The following is a 17,171-nucleotide window of genomic DNA, read 5'->3' as shown; positions in this document are numbered from 1 at the left end:
CTACTCTCCTAACCACCATTACAGCAACTCGTCAAAGCTCTCATTTTCCAAAATTCCCAACTGTTTGACAGTTAGATACAGATCAAAAGAATAAAGGTGAAATAGAGAAAAAGGCACAGAGATTTTACAGTAGGCGATCGGAAAATAATGGAGATAGGTGTTGGGGTTTCGGAAGAGGAAGCCCCTTATCTTCCTTTGCGAGATAAGGATATAATCGATTATGATAATTCTCGCTTGAATCAGCTCGGATACAAGCAAGAACTCAGTCGCAGTCTCTCGTACGTTTCTCCTCACCTTATCTTTGATTTCTGGTTCTAGTGTAGTGAATTCAGACCTTGATTTGATATCTTCAGGTTTTCTTTGGTGCGTGGTTCGATTTTCGTTATTCTGGTGTTGAAAAGTCTTTTTTTTAGTTGTTTTTGTTGATTTTCAGGTCTGGATTTTGCTCAATTTCGCTAAATCTACTGTTTAGTTCGAGATTTTTAACGTTCTCTAATCTAAATTTGACTTCAATTTCGTTGCCCCATCGTTAATTTAAGTTTAGGTTGTCTATTCTCGATTGCAATGAATTTACCACAAATTGGGTATTCGTACGGTCATATTGTCTGTTCTGGTGGGCCCTACCTTTTGTGGGCCATGGACAAAAACACCTGTATGCTGTGTCAGACTACTCTAAAAGAGAGAGGGGGAGGGGAAATGATATATTCGCCCCATTTTTCACTTGGGACAGCCCCCTCTAGTGTAAAAGAAGGGTCATGAATACACTAGCAGGGGCTGTCCCAATTAAACTAGAGGGGGGAATGTATCACTTCCCTTCATTGATCACTTTTCATGTTAGACCATCCGTTTAAAGTAGGGCTGCAACTCGAGCCGGGTTTTACCCGTCCCGCATGACCCGACCCGAAAATAGCCGGGGTTGGGTTTAGGTTTCATGCGTTTCGGGTCGAGCCGGGTTGAGCATCCAAAAGTCCACATGAATCTCGGGTTGAGCCGGGTTTGAAGGGGCCCGACCCGACCCGACCCAAGTTCCATAAGTTATAGTATGTACTTTTTTTTCTATTGTTAGTTAAAAGTTAAAAGTGAAAACCCACACACCCACTCTTATAGTATGTGAGTGTAATTTCTGCTTCTATGAGTTGAGTTGATTCAAGTGTTTGATTCATCATTGTTTGATTGTCATTACAACATTGTTTGATTCAAGTGTAATGTGAGTGTAATTACATCATTGTTTGATTCAAGTGTAATGTGAGTGTAATTACATCATTGTTTGATTCAAGTGTAATGTGAGTGTAATTTCTGCTTCTATGAGTGAGTTGCCTTGCCAAACAAGAGTTTTCCTTAAAAAATTGCGTCAACGTGAAAAAACCCGACCCAACCCGACCCGACCCGAGATTTATCATGGGTAGGGCCGGGTTTGGGAATCGTGGGTTTTCCGAAAAAAAACCCGACCCGAGTTGCAAGCCCTAGTTTAAAGGTAACATGAAAAGGGCTGGTATTTATCTAAAGCAAGGGGTGTGAATATCAGTTTCTATATCTTTATTTTCTGTCGTTTGATACCGACAGATGTCTGTTGACATGCAGGGCGATCTCTAACTTTGCGGTGACTTTCTCAATCGTATCCATCCTAACCGGTCTAACAACAACATTCAACACCGGACTTACATATGGAGGACCGTTGACCATGATCTACGGATGGCCAATTGCCGGTTGCTTTACCCTCATTGTCGGTCTCTCCATGGCAGAGATCTGCTCTTCCTATCCAACTTCAGGTGGCTTGTATTTCTGGAGTGCCAAGCTCTGTGGAAACGATTGGGGCCCTTTTGCTTCTTGGATGACCGGCTGGTAAGTCTTTAAATTATCCTCAACGGTCTTGATTTCACATGCATGTCCCCTCTTGTGGGACTCAAAATAGGCTTTTATCATTGATCTTGAAATTGACTTTCTTGGCATATAGGGCGAGGGCCAACAAATAAGTTAGTCAAATTGGAAAATCCCCATTCTCAGACACTGAAACTATACTGTACTTCACACAATTTGTTAAGTGTCTAATCGGCGGTAACACAAGTAAAGAATGAAAAATAATAGAAAAGATAAGGGGATGGTTGATTCGAGGCAACTGGACCTCCTAGAGGTTCAATTCGAGAGGAACCATTACTCTCCTAAACCTCTTTTTTCCATTTCATTAGAAAATAGTATTTTATATACAAAAACAAGCTACTTGGCACATGCCCAATGCAACCACTGACTGTATAAACCACCCTAACTGGCTACCACTTCAATACATGCTGAAAACTACCGGAACTGACTTACATTACATCACCCAACACCACTCCACTTTTGCACACAACTAATACCACTAATTGCTAGCTACGCACTACCGCATGACTATGCAAACACTTGAACATACTCAACTAACATGCCTGATGCAAGAGACCAACAAAACATGGTCATGCACGTATCACCATGGTCCTCTAAGAACTCATTTTCCAGCTCCTCTAGAACCCCAAACAGCAAATCACATGCGAGGGAACAATCCCTCGGACGAAAACCTTTCTAATCCAAGATTAGTTGAAAAGGAATCAAAGATTCCTGCACACAACAACACTTTGCTTTATAAGCTTTGTCTAACTTATTTTGGGTACTTGAATAAATCATATAACTTGCCTGGTTTATATGAATGACTATTACCCACTTAGGTTTGGGGTCAAAATAATTAAAGTATGTTGCATGGTTGAATTTGCATCCAATCGGATCCACCCATGTCTAGGTCACTACCTGCTTGGATCCTAATTGGGTCGAATCCTAATCAAAGAATTCATTGGTTCCTACCCTCGGTAATTGAGTTCAACTCTGTTTGGATATGGAAAATCATCCATGATCCAATAACATAATAGAAATCTATTTATATATTATGAGAAAAATTATGCAATACGCGAGATTTTATATGTCGTGTGCACGTGAAATCCAGTATGCTTCCAAAGTACGCAGTGTTGGAAGTACAAATTATTGACTAACACTCTAACAGCTTAAGCTTTTGGAGTAATTGGTTGTTTTCACATGGTATCCCCAAAAGAGGGGCCACGTGTGAGGGAGAGTGTTATAAATTATTAGATAACACCAACTCTAACACCATAAGATTTTGGACTAATTGGTTGTTTCACGCTGTGGGACCCTATTAAAATGGACAGAGATTCAACTTTAGTAAATCGAAGTTGCTCTAGCCTTCTAGGTTGCTCTATCGAAGAGTTTCCTATGGCATATTTTGGTCTTCATCTTGGAGTTGGTCATCCCAAGAAGAGGGCATGAGATCCTATCGTGGAGAGGGTGGATACAAGAGTTTATGCTTGGAAGTGGAACTTGGTTTCACTTGTGGAGGGAATCACCTTAAGCAATTCGGAGCTAGCAAATATCCCCTTATACCACCTATCCCTCTTCAGTTGTCCGATTAGTGTTATTAAAGGAATCGAGCAGATCCAAAGAAACTTCTTACGGGGAGGTGCAGATGACAAGAAAAAGATGCAGTTAGGCAGCTGGAAGGAAGTCTGCAAACATATCAAATATGGCGGGATCAGGATACGTCAGTTATGTGCGGCCAATAAAGCATTACTTTGGAAGGTGGAGGTTTGATGAGGAAAGAAGTCATCTTTGGACGAAGGTAATTGAATCAATGTACGGAGCCCTGAAAACTGGATATCGGAAGACAGATTTAGATCCAATGCTCTAACGATTTGGAAGGACATCTTGAGGCAAGACTTCAAATTTCAGGAAGGTATTTGATACATAGTTTATAGTGGAGACAGAGTGAAATTTTGGCGTGATAGACGGTGCTCCCAACAGCCTCTTATGGTTTAGTTCCCGGACTTCTTTAGAGTATCTTTGAATGGATAGGCATTCATTGAGGAATGTTTTGTGAGAAAATGAGAGAGGATTTATTGGAGAATTGAATTTAGGCAGGATTGTCTTTGACAGGGAAATGGAAAGGGTTGCCTCTCTCATTCTTTTGGTAGAGTCTTATTACATTGGTAAAGCCATGAGTGACAGAAGGGTTAGGATCTTGAATACCTCTGGATCTTTCAAAGTTAAATCTTTCTACCAATAACTCGCTTCTTCTTCCCATCTCTCATAGCTTTCTAAAGTTTAGTCCATTCCAGCTCCTACAGTATGGCCGTTCGGGTGGACAACATGCCAAAACAACATTCAGTCCGTAGATCACCTCCGTCACTGCCACATCCTTATTGTTGATCATTGGGCCTTATGTGCAGAGGCAGGTATAATAGTAGACCGCATGTTCATTCATTGCAAGTATACTAGATTTGGCCTCTATTTGGGTCCTTCGGAAAAAGATAGATACTTGCATGTTCAACAACGTATCTAAAAGTGCCTTCTCTTCTTTTTCAAGGATCATAGCTTTAGTCATCTCTTAGGCTAAAGTCCTTCCTGACTTCCCTATGATGCTGGAAGGAAATTTGTTTCCGCAGGGACCGCAAGCATATTGTTGCTCCTAGGTGGAAGCCACTTGACCCTGGATGGATGACACTAAATTTTAATGGCTCCAAGGTAACCCAGGGCCGTGCGGCATTGGAGGTATATATCCTTAGAGACGAAATGGGACTACCAAGTGGGCCTTTTGTGGGCCGATAGGAATTAAGGATTCAAAGAAGCAAAAGTTAGAGCAATTCTCCATGGTATTAGATCTGTGGTGGGAGGAGATTTGGATAATCTCGTAGTGGAGGGAGATTCCCTCAACGTCATCAGATGGTTGGATTGGAGATCTCCCCACCCCATGGAGATTTTCAGAGTATATAGATGAGATTCTTGACTGAGTGGAGGGTCACTTAGTTCAATTCCATCATGTCAGGAGATCAGACCAGCTGGCTCGGGATGACGTTAGAAATTTTCGACTTTTTACCCCATGAGGTCTTTTGTATACCTGCTTTTTGTCTTGTACTTATATTTCCATGATGGTCATAGTTGGGGATTTGCTTTTCTAATAAAATTTTACCATTTCAAGAAAAGGGGACCTCTTAACAGGATGATCCAAACCGTTCATTTGTTGAGCTAAGATGTAAGTAGGTTGTACCTCTTAAATCATCATTATAAGATGATCCTAACCCTCCAGAGGGTCTGCTCATTATACTTTAATTTTGAAAAATACCAGGCTTCACATGCACGCTCCGTTTAAAATCTCGTTACTTTGTTCACCACAATGAGTGAAACTTTTCATGTTTGTTATGGAAATTACTAAAATGGCCTTATAATTTTTACTAAACCGCAGCAAAACATGTTGGGGATTTTGTTATGGGAAATGATTTCAGCACACACATGTTTTGATACAAGACCCTCATGTTTCTTGTCTTTTAGCACTTATTGTCGGGTAAGAGCTTTTTGGGGACAGTAAAAAACACTTCTACAGCTCTTTAAATATAAAAGACAAGAAACATGAGCGTCTTGTATCAAAACATGTTTGTGTTGAGATAATTTCCCCTTGTTATTTGTCAAAACCTAATTACATTTTTGGACATGTCTGCGGATTTGGATATGGATCCTCAATTTTCTCATAGGATCGAGACTATTCGGGTCTATTGACATCCCCTAGCCAAAACACATTTTGCTAATGAAGTTTTTTCCCCCTTCATTTGTTAATGAAGAACAATTCCAAGCCGTTATTCATTTGCAAAAAGACCCCTGAAAGCCGAAATCTACGACCACACAAACAGATCATTTATCTTGACCTTTCCGAGAGATCAATTCCAAATATTTCCTCCGTTCCTTCTATTAGTTAAGTTGTGATTGGACAAGGCATGCATATTTGAATGTAGCCATCACACATAGAAGAAAGCTAACTGAAGGCATAAAACACTCATGGTGAATTTCAACTTTCCATATTCAAAACCTAGGAAGGTGTCTACATCTGGATGTATCCATGTTTTGTATCTGCAGGTAGGCTTGGCTAGGATTTCTCTTACCAATTATGCCTGATGAATTGTAAATGCTTAGGTTTGGTTAGGTTAGACCATTCCTGTCATTATTGCTTGCTAAATTTATTCGCTGAATTTTCTGATGGTGTCATTGATGAGCATCTCTCACAAGTTTGTTCGTTAGGATTACATACGAATCATATCGTGAAGAGTTCAACGTTGCGATGCGCTTTCGTGTGGCAATAAGGCTTGAAGATTTGGGTGGACTTCTCTACGCCACTACGTGTGTCAATGGACCCATTTCAGATTATTTATGATTTTGATTTAGAGTTTCTATATGTTATGAGAATGCCAATCATGATTAGACATAGATAAAGAAAAATATGTGCGGTACTTTCGCACATTGGCACCTTCATTGAGGCATAGGACGCTCAATCAGATTCTATAGCTATGTCTAGTTCATGATCCAAAATAATCTCGGACCTTAGAATGTGGATCCAATGGACACATTTACGTTATGCCCACCTTTTTCTTTTTCATTTTCATCCGCCAATAAACACAGATTTCTTGCTTTCTCTAGATCATTCAAAAGGGATCCTCCTGCCCGGAGTGGGAGGGCCTTTAACGTTGGTGACTACATACTGGTGAGCACCGTATGTGCCTTTACCTCCTTTGCAACTGCTAAAGATATTTGGGATTACAGACTGCTAAAGATATTTGGGATTACATAAGTCACGTATCTTGATTGTTAGGATGATTCTCCAACTTTCTATCAGTTGCAACATGAAGAACGTGTTGTAAAATCTGTTTTGGAGATGGGAGAAATAGAGTAGAGAGGAGATGCTTCAAGGCGCGATGTCGCTTTCCTTAAGACAATATTCGCCCCCACCAGTTAGTGTGCAAGGGGTACCACGAATATGCCTCCAAGATACAATGAAGCCTGGTGTTATCACCACCAAGATATCTGTTGACGTTTTGCACCAAACGGAAACAGACCCAAGAATAACCTTTAGAATGGAACAAGTATTTGAGACCCCTAGTTACTGTTTCTGCAGAAAACAGTACACTAGAATTGTTTCTAGAATAAAATTGTAAACAGTAATTGTAAAGGCTTTTTGATGAGAGTTTAAGGCTCTTGAATTTGTAAAAATCAAGTCACACAAAGTGGATTCCGAATTTTTTCTTTGCAATGGTGAGATTCTGCTCTTTTTATAGAGTTACTGGTGTCTTTTCTGTTGAAAACACACCCCTACAGGGCACCTCTTTAGAGCAGGCTTGATTCTGGCCGTTAGATCGCGCCCATCCGCGACTCTGCGGTCCAGATCAATCCTGGATTGACCATTGGGTTGTGTAAAAACCCTTTCAACCCCGTAACCACTAGATGAACCATCCACGGTGCGGATCGCACCCCTGGATGTCATGACCGTTGGGACAATGAGACACGATCTAACGGTCATCATCGCACCCGATCATCACTAGCCGTTATCACAATCCGACAAACCAGATTGCACCCGCTTCTACACTAGCCGTTGGAGCACTCTAGGCCCGCTGGGCCAACCATTGGGTCCGAACTGAAAGCCCAACCCAACGAACCATTAGGTCCATTGACTTGACCGATCCAACATGATCCGGATCCAATGGCCCAGATTAAATCTGGAAAAATGAAAGGCTCCAATAAAGCCCATTGCCCACGCCTAAAAAAGCCCATACGTGCAAAGTGCGCCTAAAAAAGCGCCAATAAAGCCCATTGCCCACGCCGCGCGTGCGCGAATGGTGCGTTGCACCGTCCCGCGGGTCCACCCAATGGCTAAAGCCCATTGTTTATTTAAAACAATAAAGAAAAGAGGGAAAAGCTATTTAAGCTCTTCTCCAACTTTTCTCCAATCCGATGTGGAACTATCTTTCAAAAGCAACTTCTCAAAAAGCAACCCCTTTTTACCAAATAAAAGCATTTTGTTCATAAAATACTTGAAAAACAACTTTGTTTTGAAAATTACACTAACAGAACGTGCCTTAGTACAACATGAAATAAGTGTGGCAGACTATTACCGAAGTCTTAGGCTTCTATGGGACCAGCTGAATCACCGGTGGCTAAGAGCCTTTCCTCACTCGTTAAACCTTCAACAAAAGCCACTTTCTTCTCTTGTTCTTAAGGGGTGTTGTTTGTATATCTATGTTGGACTTTCGATTTTGCCTTCTTTTTTTCCACGAGGTATTCGGATCCAACTGCTGTGGCCAGATCCTATCCATGAAAGTGAAGGATCCATGGGTCCACCTACCGTTTGGGTCCATTGCCACCCTTTGACTTTACCTATATAAAGTTTCCATCCTTTTCACGGTAGTTCAATTATTAAAACGAGCCATGTTGACAACAGACTTTTTTTCACATTTACCGTTTGAAACTGGTTTAGCCTCCCTCGTATGATATCTCTAACCAAATTGAATTTCATGGTTCGATGATTTGGGCTGTCCAGCAAGTAGACCCCACATTGGTATGTCACGGTTCAAAGAGAAATTAGGAGGCGGCCATGTTGATTTTCGTTGTTAATCTTTGCCTTCCAACTTTTACAAATGGCTTATTTCACTGAACGAGCTTAGACCACCTTTGTGTGAAAGTGAAACAATAAATTCATGAAATGTGTGGAGATAGTGAATTGCTTTTGTTTCTCTTGCGTCCCAACACACGGAAATTTAGCCTTCACACTGGACAAGTTGCAGTGGATTTCTGTCGGCATTCATTTCTTTCTTTCCCATCTTGATATGGGCGTTTGCCCCATCCATTTCTCCCAAAATTTTATCTCTTGACTAGTCAAAGAGTCAAGACATACCTTTGCAATAAGACAAGAAAAACCCTTTAATTTTTGTTCTTGAAAATGACCACTACCCTCTTAATTTCTATGTATGTATTTGTAATTGGTATTTGGGTCTAATGTATATGATGTGGACTTTGGGTGGTTTACGACCCTGCATTCTTATATATTAGGGAAGGAATGATATTTCCACCCCTTTTGCATTATTTGGCCCTCTTTTTGCCAGTTTTTTCCCCTAAAATTGACTGTATTTTCAGGAACAGACAAACAAAAGAATAGAAATGTTGTTGAAAAAACAAAAGGCCGAGGAAATGGTGGGCAGGGGATGAAAATATCATTTCCCTCTTTCAAATTGTTCCTTTTTTGTTATTTTGTTTGTTTGCAATAGACTGTTACGGCTTGATCCAATAAAAACGGGCAAAAAGGAATAGCCATACATACATAACATTATTATGAACATGACTTTTTACTTTACTTTTTTAGCTTCTTCTTTGGAAAATCCATTCAAAAGAACTGTGTTCTTCTAGAGATTTTATATGGTGTCCGGCCGTATAATTTCTCCTTCTTCTGATTCCTTTCTACAGACAATGTACTCTCTCTCTCTTTCTCTCTAGATTTGGACCTTTTTTTTTTCTCTAGCAATTAGGAATATAGTACTTTATGAGGAACCCCCTGCTCAATGTCAAGTTTCAAAATGGTAGTTACTAAGAGTTGATTAACTCTAGCTATTTTCGAACACTATAGTTACAATTGATCAAAGTCTATTAAGCTAAACCGTAAACGAGAAGGTAGTCCACATGATCCTCCCAACTAGTGGCTACCCAATCTTCACATGCCCCGCACATGACACATTGTTAGGTACTAACAAATATGCCAAACTAAAGGGCATTTATGGACAGTTAACAAATATGCCAAACTTGGGGCTAACCCAATCTTCACCCTCCAAATGAATGGGTCCGCACATGACACTTAACTCAACTCAACTCAACAAAGCTTTTGTCCCAAACTAGTTGGAGTCAGCTAAATGAATCTTTTAGATAATTTTCATGAAGAATGTGAAAGGAATCTATCCGGCTCTAATCCTGGCTCTAGTTAAGTCCACACAAGACACATTAAGAAAAACTAAAAAAAAACTAAAGGGTATTTATGGACGTAAGAACCAGAATCTCATCTGTCCTTGGATAGTATATATTTTAATTACCCTCGTCGTACAGTCCTCCAGCCCATGTTTTCTCTATATGGAATAGGAAAATGTGGTAGCATACCAAAATAATAGACACTAATTCGAGGGAAAGAATCAAAGAAATCTCCTTCCCGTTGTGAAGCTGGAATCCGTATCTTTTTTTCTTTATTTAATTACAGATTCTCATATGCTATTGAATGGGATTGGTCGGGCTTTGTTGACCACACCCCAATAACAGGGACATGTGAAAACGTTTAAAAGACTTATCTCCTCTTTATCTTTTATTTTTAATTTTTGGGTCAGAAGTCATCTGTTTTTTTTGGATCACTAGAATCAGCTCTTTCTGAAATCCATAGAGCTTTTTGGGTATGCAAAAAAGGGACTAAAGGGTGGAATTTTCTCTGAAAAAAAGGACTAAAGATGGTTTGGAAACGTGATGATTCTGCAGTTTCCATGAACGGAGCTTCATTGGATTCAGGTCATACAAGGCTACACGAGCTTGGTTATAAACAAGAACTCAATCGTGATCTCTCGTAATATACACAACCTTCATGTTTTTTTATTTTTTATTTATTTTTCTAATTCTTTTGATGAATTTTGGGGTTGGGATCCCTTTTTTTTTCTTTTTTTCTTTTGAAATTCTGGTTCATGGGTCTTTCTTGGGTGATATCCAATTTTGCAGGGTGATATCCAATTTTGCATTTTCGTTTTCGGTTATATCAATTATTACTGGAATAACCACCCTTTATACCACTGGGTTGAATTACGGTGGCCCTGTTGTTATGACCTATGGGTGGTTAATTGCTGGTTTTTTTACCATGGCTGTTGGGTCATCCATGGCTGAGATATGCTCTTCTTATCCGACATCTGGCGGTCTCTACTACTGGAGTGCCATGCTCGCCGGGAAGAACTGGGCCCCCTTTGCGTCGTGGTTGACCGGCTGGTAATTTTTTTTATGTGTTCTTTGGATTGAGTTTGAATTTCTTGATTGGAGATCTTTTTTTATTTCCTTTGCGGGTTTGTTTCTCTTTAGTATTCTCTTATTTATCATCAGTGTCTACAATTTAGGCAAAATACCATCACCCATTGTCACTAAGAAACTGAAAGAAACTTCAGAAACAAAAGAGAGGGGGAAAGTGAGGAAGAAACAGATGTAGAAATAGAAACAACTTCCGAAACGAATTTGTTATGTGTCTTTTGTCAGATTAGATCACAATTTCACCATGACATTGCTTTATGTGTCGTTTCAATGATATTTTGCTTACTTGATGATATGATGGACTTAGAATTACTTGAATTGTAAAAAGCAATTCATGAAATGCTTGTTCTAATTTACTTTTAAAGTAATGAGAAGGCAGCTCCTTAATGAAAGTAAGCATCTTCTAGGGAGTATGGTTTAAGTATACGCAAACCTTGATGTCTGCTGCCAAGAGAACCATTTTTTTCCTTATAGATTGGGCTATTCCATCAAATTGGTTCTGCCACTGCACTACTGATTGAATGTGCAGAACATATTTGTCAACCTTTAGTCATCAAATTATTTGTGAATTTGTTTTAGAGTTGATCTGATTCCATCAAATTGGTTCTGCCACCATGCTACTGATTGAATGTGGAGAATAAATTTGTGACCCTTTACTGATAAAATTATTTGTCAATTTGTTGTAGAGTTGATCTGGCTCCGTTTCTTGAAAACAGATCCATATGCCTCTTTCATCAGACGTTGGAATCATTTGTGTGCACGTTTGGCACATGGCTCTAACAACATATGCGTATTAGAAAACCACTCAAACATATACACCATCTCCTCCTTTAGCCCTGAATAGAACCAATGAACCGATGTTTTCAAGGGATCCTTTAGCATTCACTTAGTTTGAACATATGGACTGATTTGGGAAGCAATGGTGCTGGGAACTAGCAGAGCCTTCAAATGGAACACTCTTCATAATAATACATGTTAAGCAGCTTTCTTGAACCATATTTTTGCCTTTCGAAAATTGCAAAAGATATGGAAGAAAAGGTAGGCTAGTGGGCAGAATGATTTTTTCTTTTCCTTCTCCTTATTACTTTTTTTTGTTTTGTTTTTTAAATGCACCAATTGCATGGGTTACCTTTTAAATAAGTCATAAACTAGGCAAAGAGGCTGTCCCTTGGACCCGAAGACTAGTGAGATTCCATGTTGTAATGTATGGCATCAGCATGCCTTTCTCTGTATTGTTTTTCCATATTCAAAGATCTTCCAATGATATGACTAGGACAAGTTAGCTACAGAGAGTGTGGAAAGAGCTTTTTGGCAATTGTAGATTCTTTTCCTCTGCAGCAGCTGGTTTTCTAGGATCGGAGGGACATTTCGTAGGGTCTGATGCTGCCGTGTTCTTTTTGGTTTTTCTGTCAGGTTCTTTAGGCAGATAGTGCTGGCTTTTTTCTTATTGAGTCCTCATGTAGGGGTTTAAGGACAGATCGTCTTATCCTGTTGTAAAGATTTGGTCATGAATATATTTCTGTTTTTGATAGAAAAAATGTTGCTTACTTCTGAATTAATAAATCTCTCCACTCACCTCGAGATTCTATTTAATAGAAATTGTATATGTAGCACATGAACTGTTTCTTTCCAGCCTATATTCAATTAAATACTATTTGTACTTGATTTTATATTGAAGCTGTTGATATGGGGAGTCTTTTATTTGCCTGGGACTTTTGAAAGAAATGAAAACTACTACTTCCTGTTCTTCCATTATCTCTACAATTTACAATATATTTGGTCTCATGATGCACAAGTCGCTTAATTCTCTTCAAATGAATTTCATGCAGGTTCAACATTGTGGGTCAGGTAACTCAGAATTCTTGAAGCTCACAACATTCTTTATGCAATGGGAGGGATTGCTTGTTATGGTGTTGCGTTATCCTTTTAAGTTAATTCAAGCTGTTAAAGAATTTTATGTTTGCAGTGGGCTGTTACAACAAGTGTGGACTTTTCGCTCGCTCAATTGCTTCAAGTTATCATTCTGCTTAGTACAGGTGGCAACAATGGTGGTGGATATCAGGCTTCTAAATATGTAGTCATTGGCTTTCATGGGGGGATCTTGCTTATACATGCCATTTTAAACAGTCTTTCCATTACATGGTTATCCTTATTTGGACAGATTGCTGCCCTGTGGAATGTTATAGGTATTCACTTTCCAGTCCCGTCTTGATTTTGTTTCTATCACAAATGATGTTTATTGAAGAAACTCTAACCCTATGCTAATTTGTAGGTGTATTCGTCCTTATGATTCTCATACCCACTGTTGCCACTCATAAGGCCAGCGCCAAGTTTGTTTTCACTCACTTCAACTCCGAAAATAATCATGGAATTCACAGTAAACCTTACATTTTTGTTTTGGGACTCCTCATGAGCCAGTATACCCTGACTGGGTATGATGCATCTGCTCATATGGTAAGAATGTGTTCATATTTTTTTATTGTTGAGATAAAATGACATGTTGAAACACTCTAAGCACATTACATAAGTCTTATTCGTGTTCAAAAGTCACTTACCTGAAACTGATGAAACTGAAATTAGCATTTTTTTTAACTTTTGCTTTCAGACGGAGGAAACTAAAGGTGCAGATAAGAATGGACCAAGAGGAATAATAAGTGCAATTGGAATATCTATCATCGTTGGATGGGGTTATCTACTTGGTATCACATTTGCAGTAACCGACATTCCCTCCCTTCTGAGAAGTGAGAATGATGCTGGCGGCTATGCAATTGCTGAGGTGTTTTATCAAGCCTTCAAGAGTAGATATGGTAGTGGAGTTGGGGGAATCATTTGCTTGGGAGTCGTTGCTGTTGCCATATTTTTCTGTGGTATGAGTTCGGTGACAAGCAACTCCAGGTAAAAACTCTCTCTTAAACTCAAATTATGTTTTTTTTATATTATCACTTGCTGATCTGAACTGTTTTTCTTTTGCATGGTTTTAACTTTTAATTTCTTACCAATCTTTTTAAAGCTGTGAGTTTCACATGGTTAGTATTTCTTACCTAACATGTCTATCCTTTAATCTCAGGATGGCATATGCATTCTCAAGAGATGGAGCAATGCCATTTTCGGCATTTTGGCATAAAGTGAATAAGCAGGAGGTGCCAATAAATGCTGTCTGGCTTTCAGCAGTTGTATCATTTTGCATGGCACTAACGGTAAGGATGTACCCCTTTTTCTCTTACATCCAAAAATTGAGCTATAATCATTGTTTCGAAATTCACACATCTTATCTGTTTAATAACAATGTTTCAACTTAATTCCTATTATTTCTACCTCTTAGCTTTTCAAAATAACCATGGATATATATATATATATATATAGAGAGAGAGAGAGAGAGAGAGAGAGAGAGAGAGAAGTGTAGCTACACACTCGTGTAGCTAACTTAGCTACACCGCCGGCTTAAAATGCAGTGGGCCCCACATTGTTTGGGTGATGCAAACCATTCATTTGATGGGCCCTCACATAGATAGGGTGTGCCCAAAAAATCAGCTCCATAGGATCATCCCAACCCTACGATTTGTGGAGGGAAATATGGACGTGTAAAAACCTTCACAAATCTGTCCATTTTTGCCTCCACAGTTTGAAGGGTTGGGATGATCCTATGGAGCTGATTTTTTGGGCACACCCTATCAATGTGAGAGCCTATCAAATGAATGGTTTGGATCACCCAAACAATGTGGGCCCACTGTATTTTAAGCCGTCGGTGTAGCTAAGTTAGCTACACGTATGTGTAGCTACACTTTTCTCACATGAGTACAGAAACAGGGTGGGGGCCCACATTTTTGGGGGGATCAAAACCATTCATTTGGAGGGCCCTTCCATGGATAGGGTGTGGCCCAAAAATCAGCCCCACTGGATCGTCCTATATATATATATGAGAGAACATTTCCTACACACTTGTGTAGGTAAGTTACCTACACACTACCTTAAAATACAGCGGGGGCCCACATTGTTTGGGTGATCCAAACAATTTATTTGAATGGTCCTCACATAGATAGAGTGTCCACAAAAAATCAGATCCATAGGATCATCCCAACCCTACGATTTGTGGAGGGAAAATGGACGTGTATAAACCTTCACAAATGAGTCCATTTTTTGCCTCCATAGTTTGAATGGTTAGGATGATCCTATGGATCTGATTTTTTGTGGACACCCTACCTATGTGAGGACCATTCAAATGAATTGTTTGGATCACCCAAACAATGTGGGCCCCCACTGTATTTTAAGGTAGTGTGTAGGTAACTTACCTACACAAGTGTGTAGGAAATGTTCTCTCATATATATATATATATATATATATATATATATATATATATATATCACACAATCTCCCAATTGCTAGTTTTCCCTCCGTTACCTCATTTGTTGTTGAGTTAATTTATATGTCAATTGTCTGTCGGTTTCATGCTTACCCATTCAAAATTTCTGGGGATAGAGAGCTTTCTTAATCACCAAATACTATGAATCAGATTAGTGTCAGTGGCGAAGTCCACCCTTGTTGCGGCTATTTCAACTGTAGCAAAAATGCGATTGTTAAATGCTTTTCTTTACACTTCTCTTCGAAAAGAAGAAGCATGTGCAGATAGCATGGCATGGAAATTAATAAGGATTTGCACAGATTGAAATAAGCTTCATAAATCGGATTTTATCAGGATAAGAATGCAGCTGAAGAAACACGATTTGATCGTTCCAAAGTGTTTTTTTTTTTCTTTTTGATAAAGATCTATTGTTCCAAAGTTTCTGTTGCTGTGGGCATCATTCTTATCATAAATCATAAAATAAGTCCATAACTTCTGTTTTTCTCTTGATACTGTGAAACAATCAATTACTCCAAAAGCTTAAGCTGTTAGAGTTGGTGTTATTTAATCATTTATACTTCAACACTCCCCCTCATCTGTAGCCCCTCTCATCTTCTTCTTCTTCTTCTTTTTTGGTGTTGCTGTGAGTTGCTGTGTTGGAAGTTGGAACCCAAAACCTGCCGTGAGGCAATACCATGTGAAACAACCAGTCACCAAAAGCTTAAGCTGTTAGAGTTGGTGTTATTTAATCATTTATATTTAAACAGATACAACATGGCAGTGCGGTTATCACCATGAAAACATGTGCTCTCTTTATTGCTCTCTTATGATATAGATTTTGTAAGACTATTACTATAGTAATCAGAACAGACTAGCCACCTATTGTATCATTCTTTTGTTTCATCTGCCTCTTTTGCAGTCTCTTGGAAGTCAAGTGGCATTTCAGGCTATGGTGTCAATTGCGACTATTGGACTCTACATTGCTTATGCACTACCCATCTTCTTTAGGGTGACACTGGCTCGCAAGTCCTTTGTTCCGGGTCCTTTCAGCTTGGGGCGGTACGGGGTCATTGTGGGTTGGATTGCAGTTCTTTGGGTGGCAACCATCTCAGTTCTCTTCTCTCTGCCTGTTGCCTATCCCATCACTAAGAACAGTCTCAACTACACTCCTGTTGCCGTCGGTGGTCTCCTTATTCTCACTGTTTCCTCATGGATCCTAAGTGCGCGACATTGGTTCAAAGGTCCTGTAACCAATATAGATACATAGATTGTAAAAGAACTAAATGTGTAAGAATACCCTTCCCCGATGTCAGTATATTTAGTGCTGCAATTTTTTCTCATATGATCTTATTAACTAGTTTGTGACAGTGTCCAAACATCTTTTGTTCAATCGTGAAAATGGTGGAATTAATGATGTAGAATTCTGTAGTGCTGACTGTTGATCGTTGTCCTTTCTGGCTTTCAACACAAAACTCTAATAACAAAGAAACTATTGGATTCCTAATCTGTTCTGAATTTACCAAATTCCGAATTTACCAAGAGGTTTCTCCTTCTTTTGTAATTCACTCTTGCTCCTGATGTAGGACGGTTTTCCCTATTTTCCTTTTTTCTCTTAGTTTAATTTGTATTAGGAAACAACTACTGAACAGTTAGTAAGAATTCTTGTTAGGAGTCCGAATTCTAGTTAAGTTAGGTAAGTTAGGAGTCTTAGTTAGAGAAGAAAGTTCGAAAAACTCTAGAGATATGAAGTCGTATGGTGTGTAAAGGGAGATCTTCCATTGAATACAATTTCAGATTTAAGTTTTCTTGGTTTTTCCTTCTTGTGGATTTAAGTTTTTTTATTCGTCAAAGGGAGACGGTGATCTTTACCTTCCTTCTGCATATTAATTCTAGATGGACAACCAATGAAAAATGCACCAAAGCAAAAAATAATAATAAAAG

General features: G+C 39.2%; 1 protein-coding gene across 3 annotated transcripts; it reads left to right on the top strand.

Annotated features, from left to right (window-relative positions):
• LOC143854022 (bidirectional amino acid transporter 1) lies at positions 1-16,658 on the top strand. 3 transcript variants are annotated; one of them, XM_077363725.1, is made up of 9 exons: positions 1-278; positions 1,582-1,842; positions 10,594-10,854; positions 12,720-12,738; positions 12,857-13,076; positions 13,163-13,344; positions 13,496-13,785; positions 13,958-14,087; positions 16,150-16,658. In XM_077363725.1, the coding sequence occupies exons 1-9, from the start codon at positions 148-150 to the stop codon at positions 16,495-16,497; spliced, it is 1,842 nt and encodes a 613-aa protein (XP_077219840.1). In that variant the 5' UTR covers positions 1-147; the 3' UTR covers positions 16,498-16,658. The 3 variants fall into 3 exon arrangements, with proteins under 3 accessions (XP_077219840.1, XP_077219841.1, XP_077219842.1); XM_077363726.1 differs by lacking the exon at positions 10,594-10,854 and having other exon boundaries at positions 3-278; XM_077363727.1 differs by lacking the exons at positions 1-278; positions 1,582-1,842 and adding an exon at positions 10,150-10,444.
• The last annotated feature ends 513 nt before the right edge of the window (positions 16,659-17,171 follow it).

Source organism: Tasmannia lanceolata, unplaced genomic scaffold (genome assembly GCF_043159265.1).
Source record: "Tasmannia lanceolata isolate RefF3 unplaced genomic scaffold, GAP_Taslan_0.1 ptg000020l, whole genome shotgun sequence".
NCBI lineage: Eukaryota > Viridiplantae > Streptophyta > Magnoliopsida > Canellales > Winteraceae > Tasmannia > Tasmannia lanceolata.
This window is presented reverse-complemented; position numbering and strand designations above follow the sequence as displayed.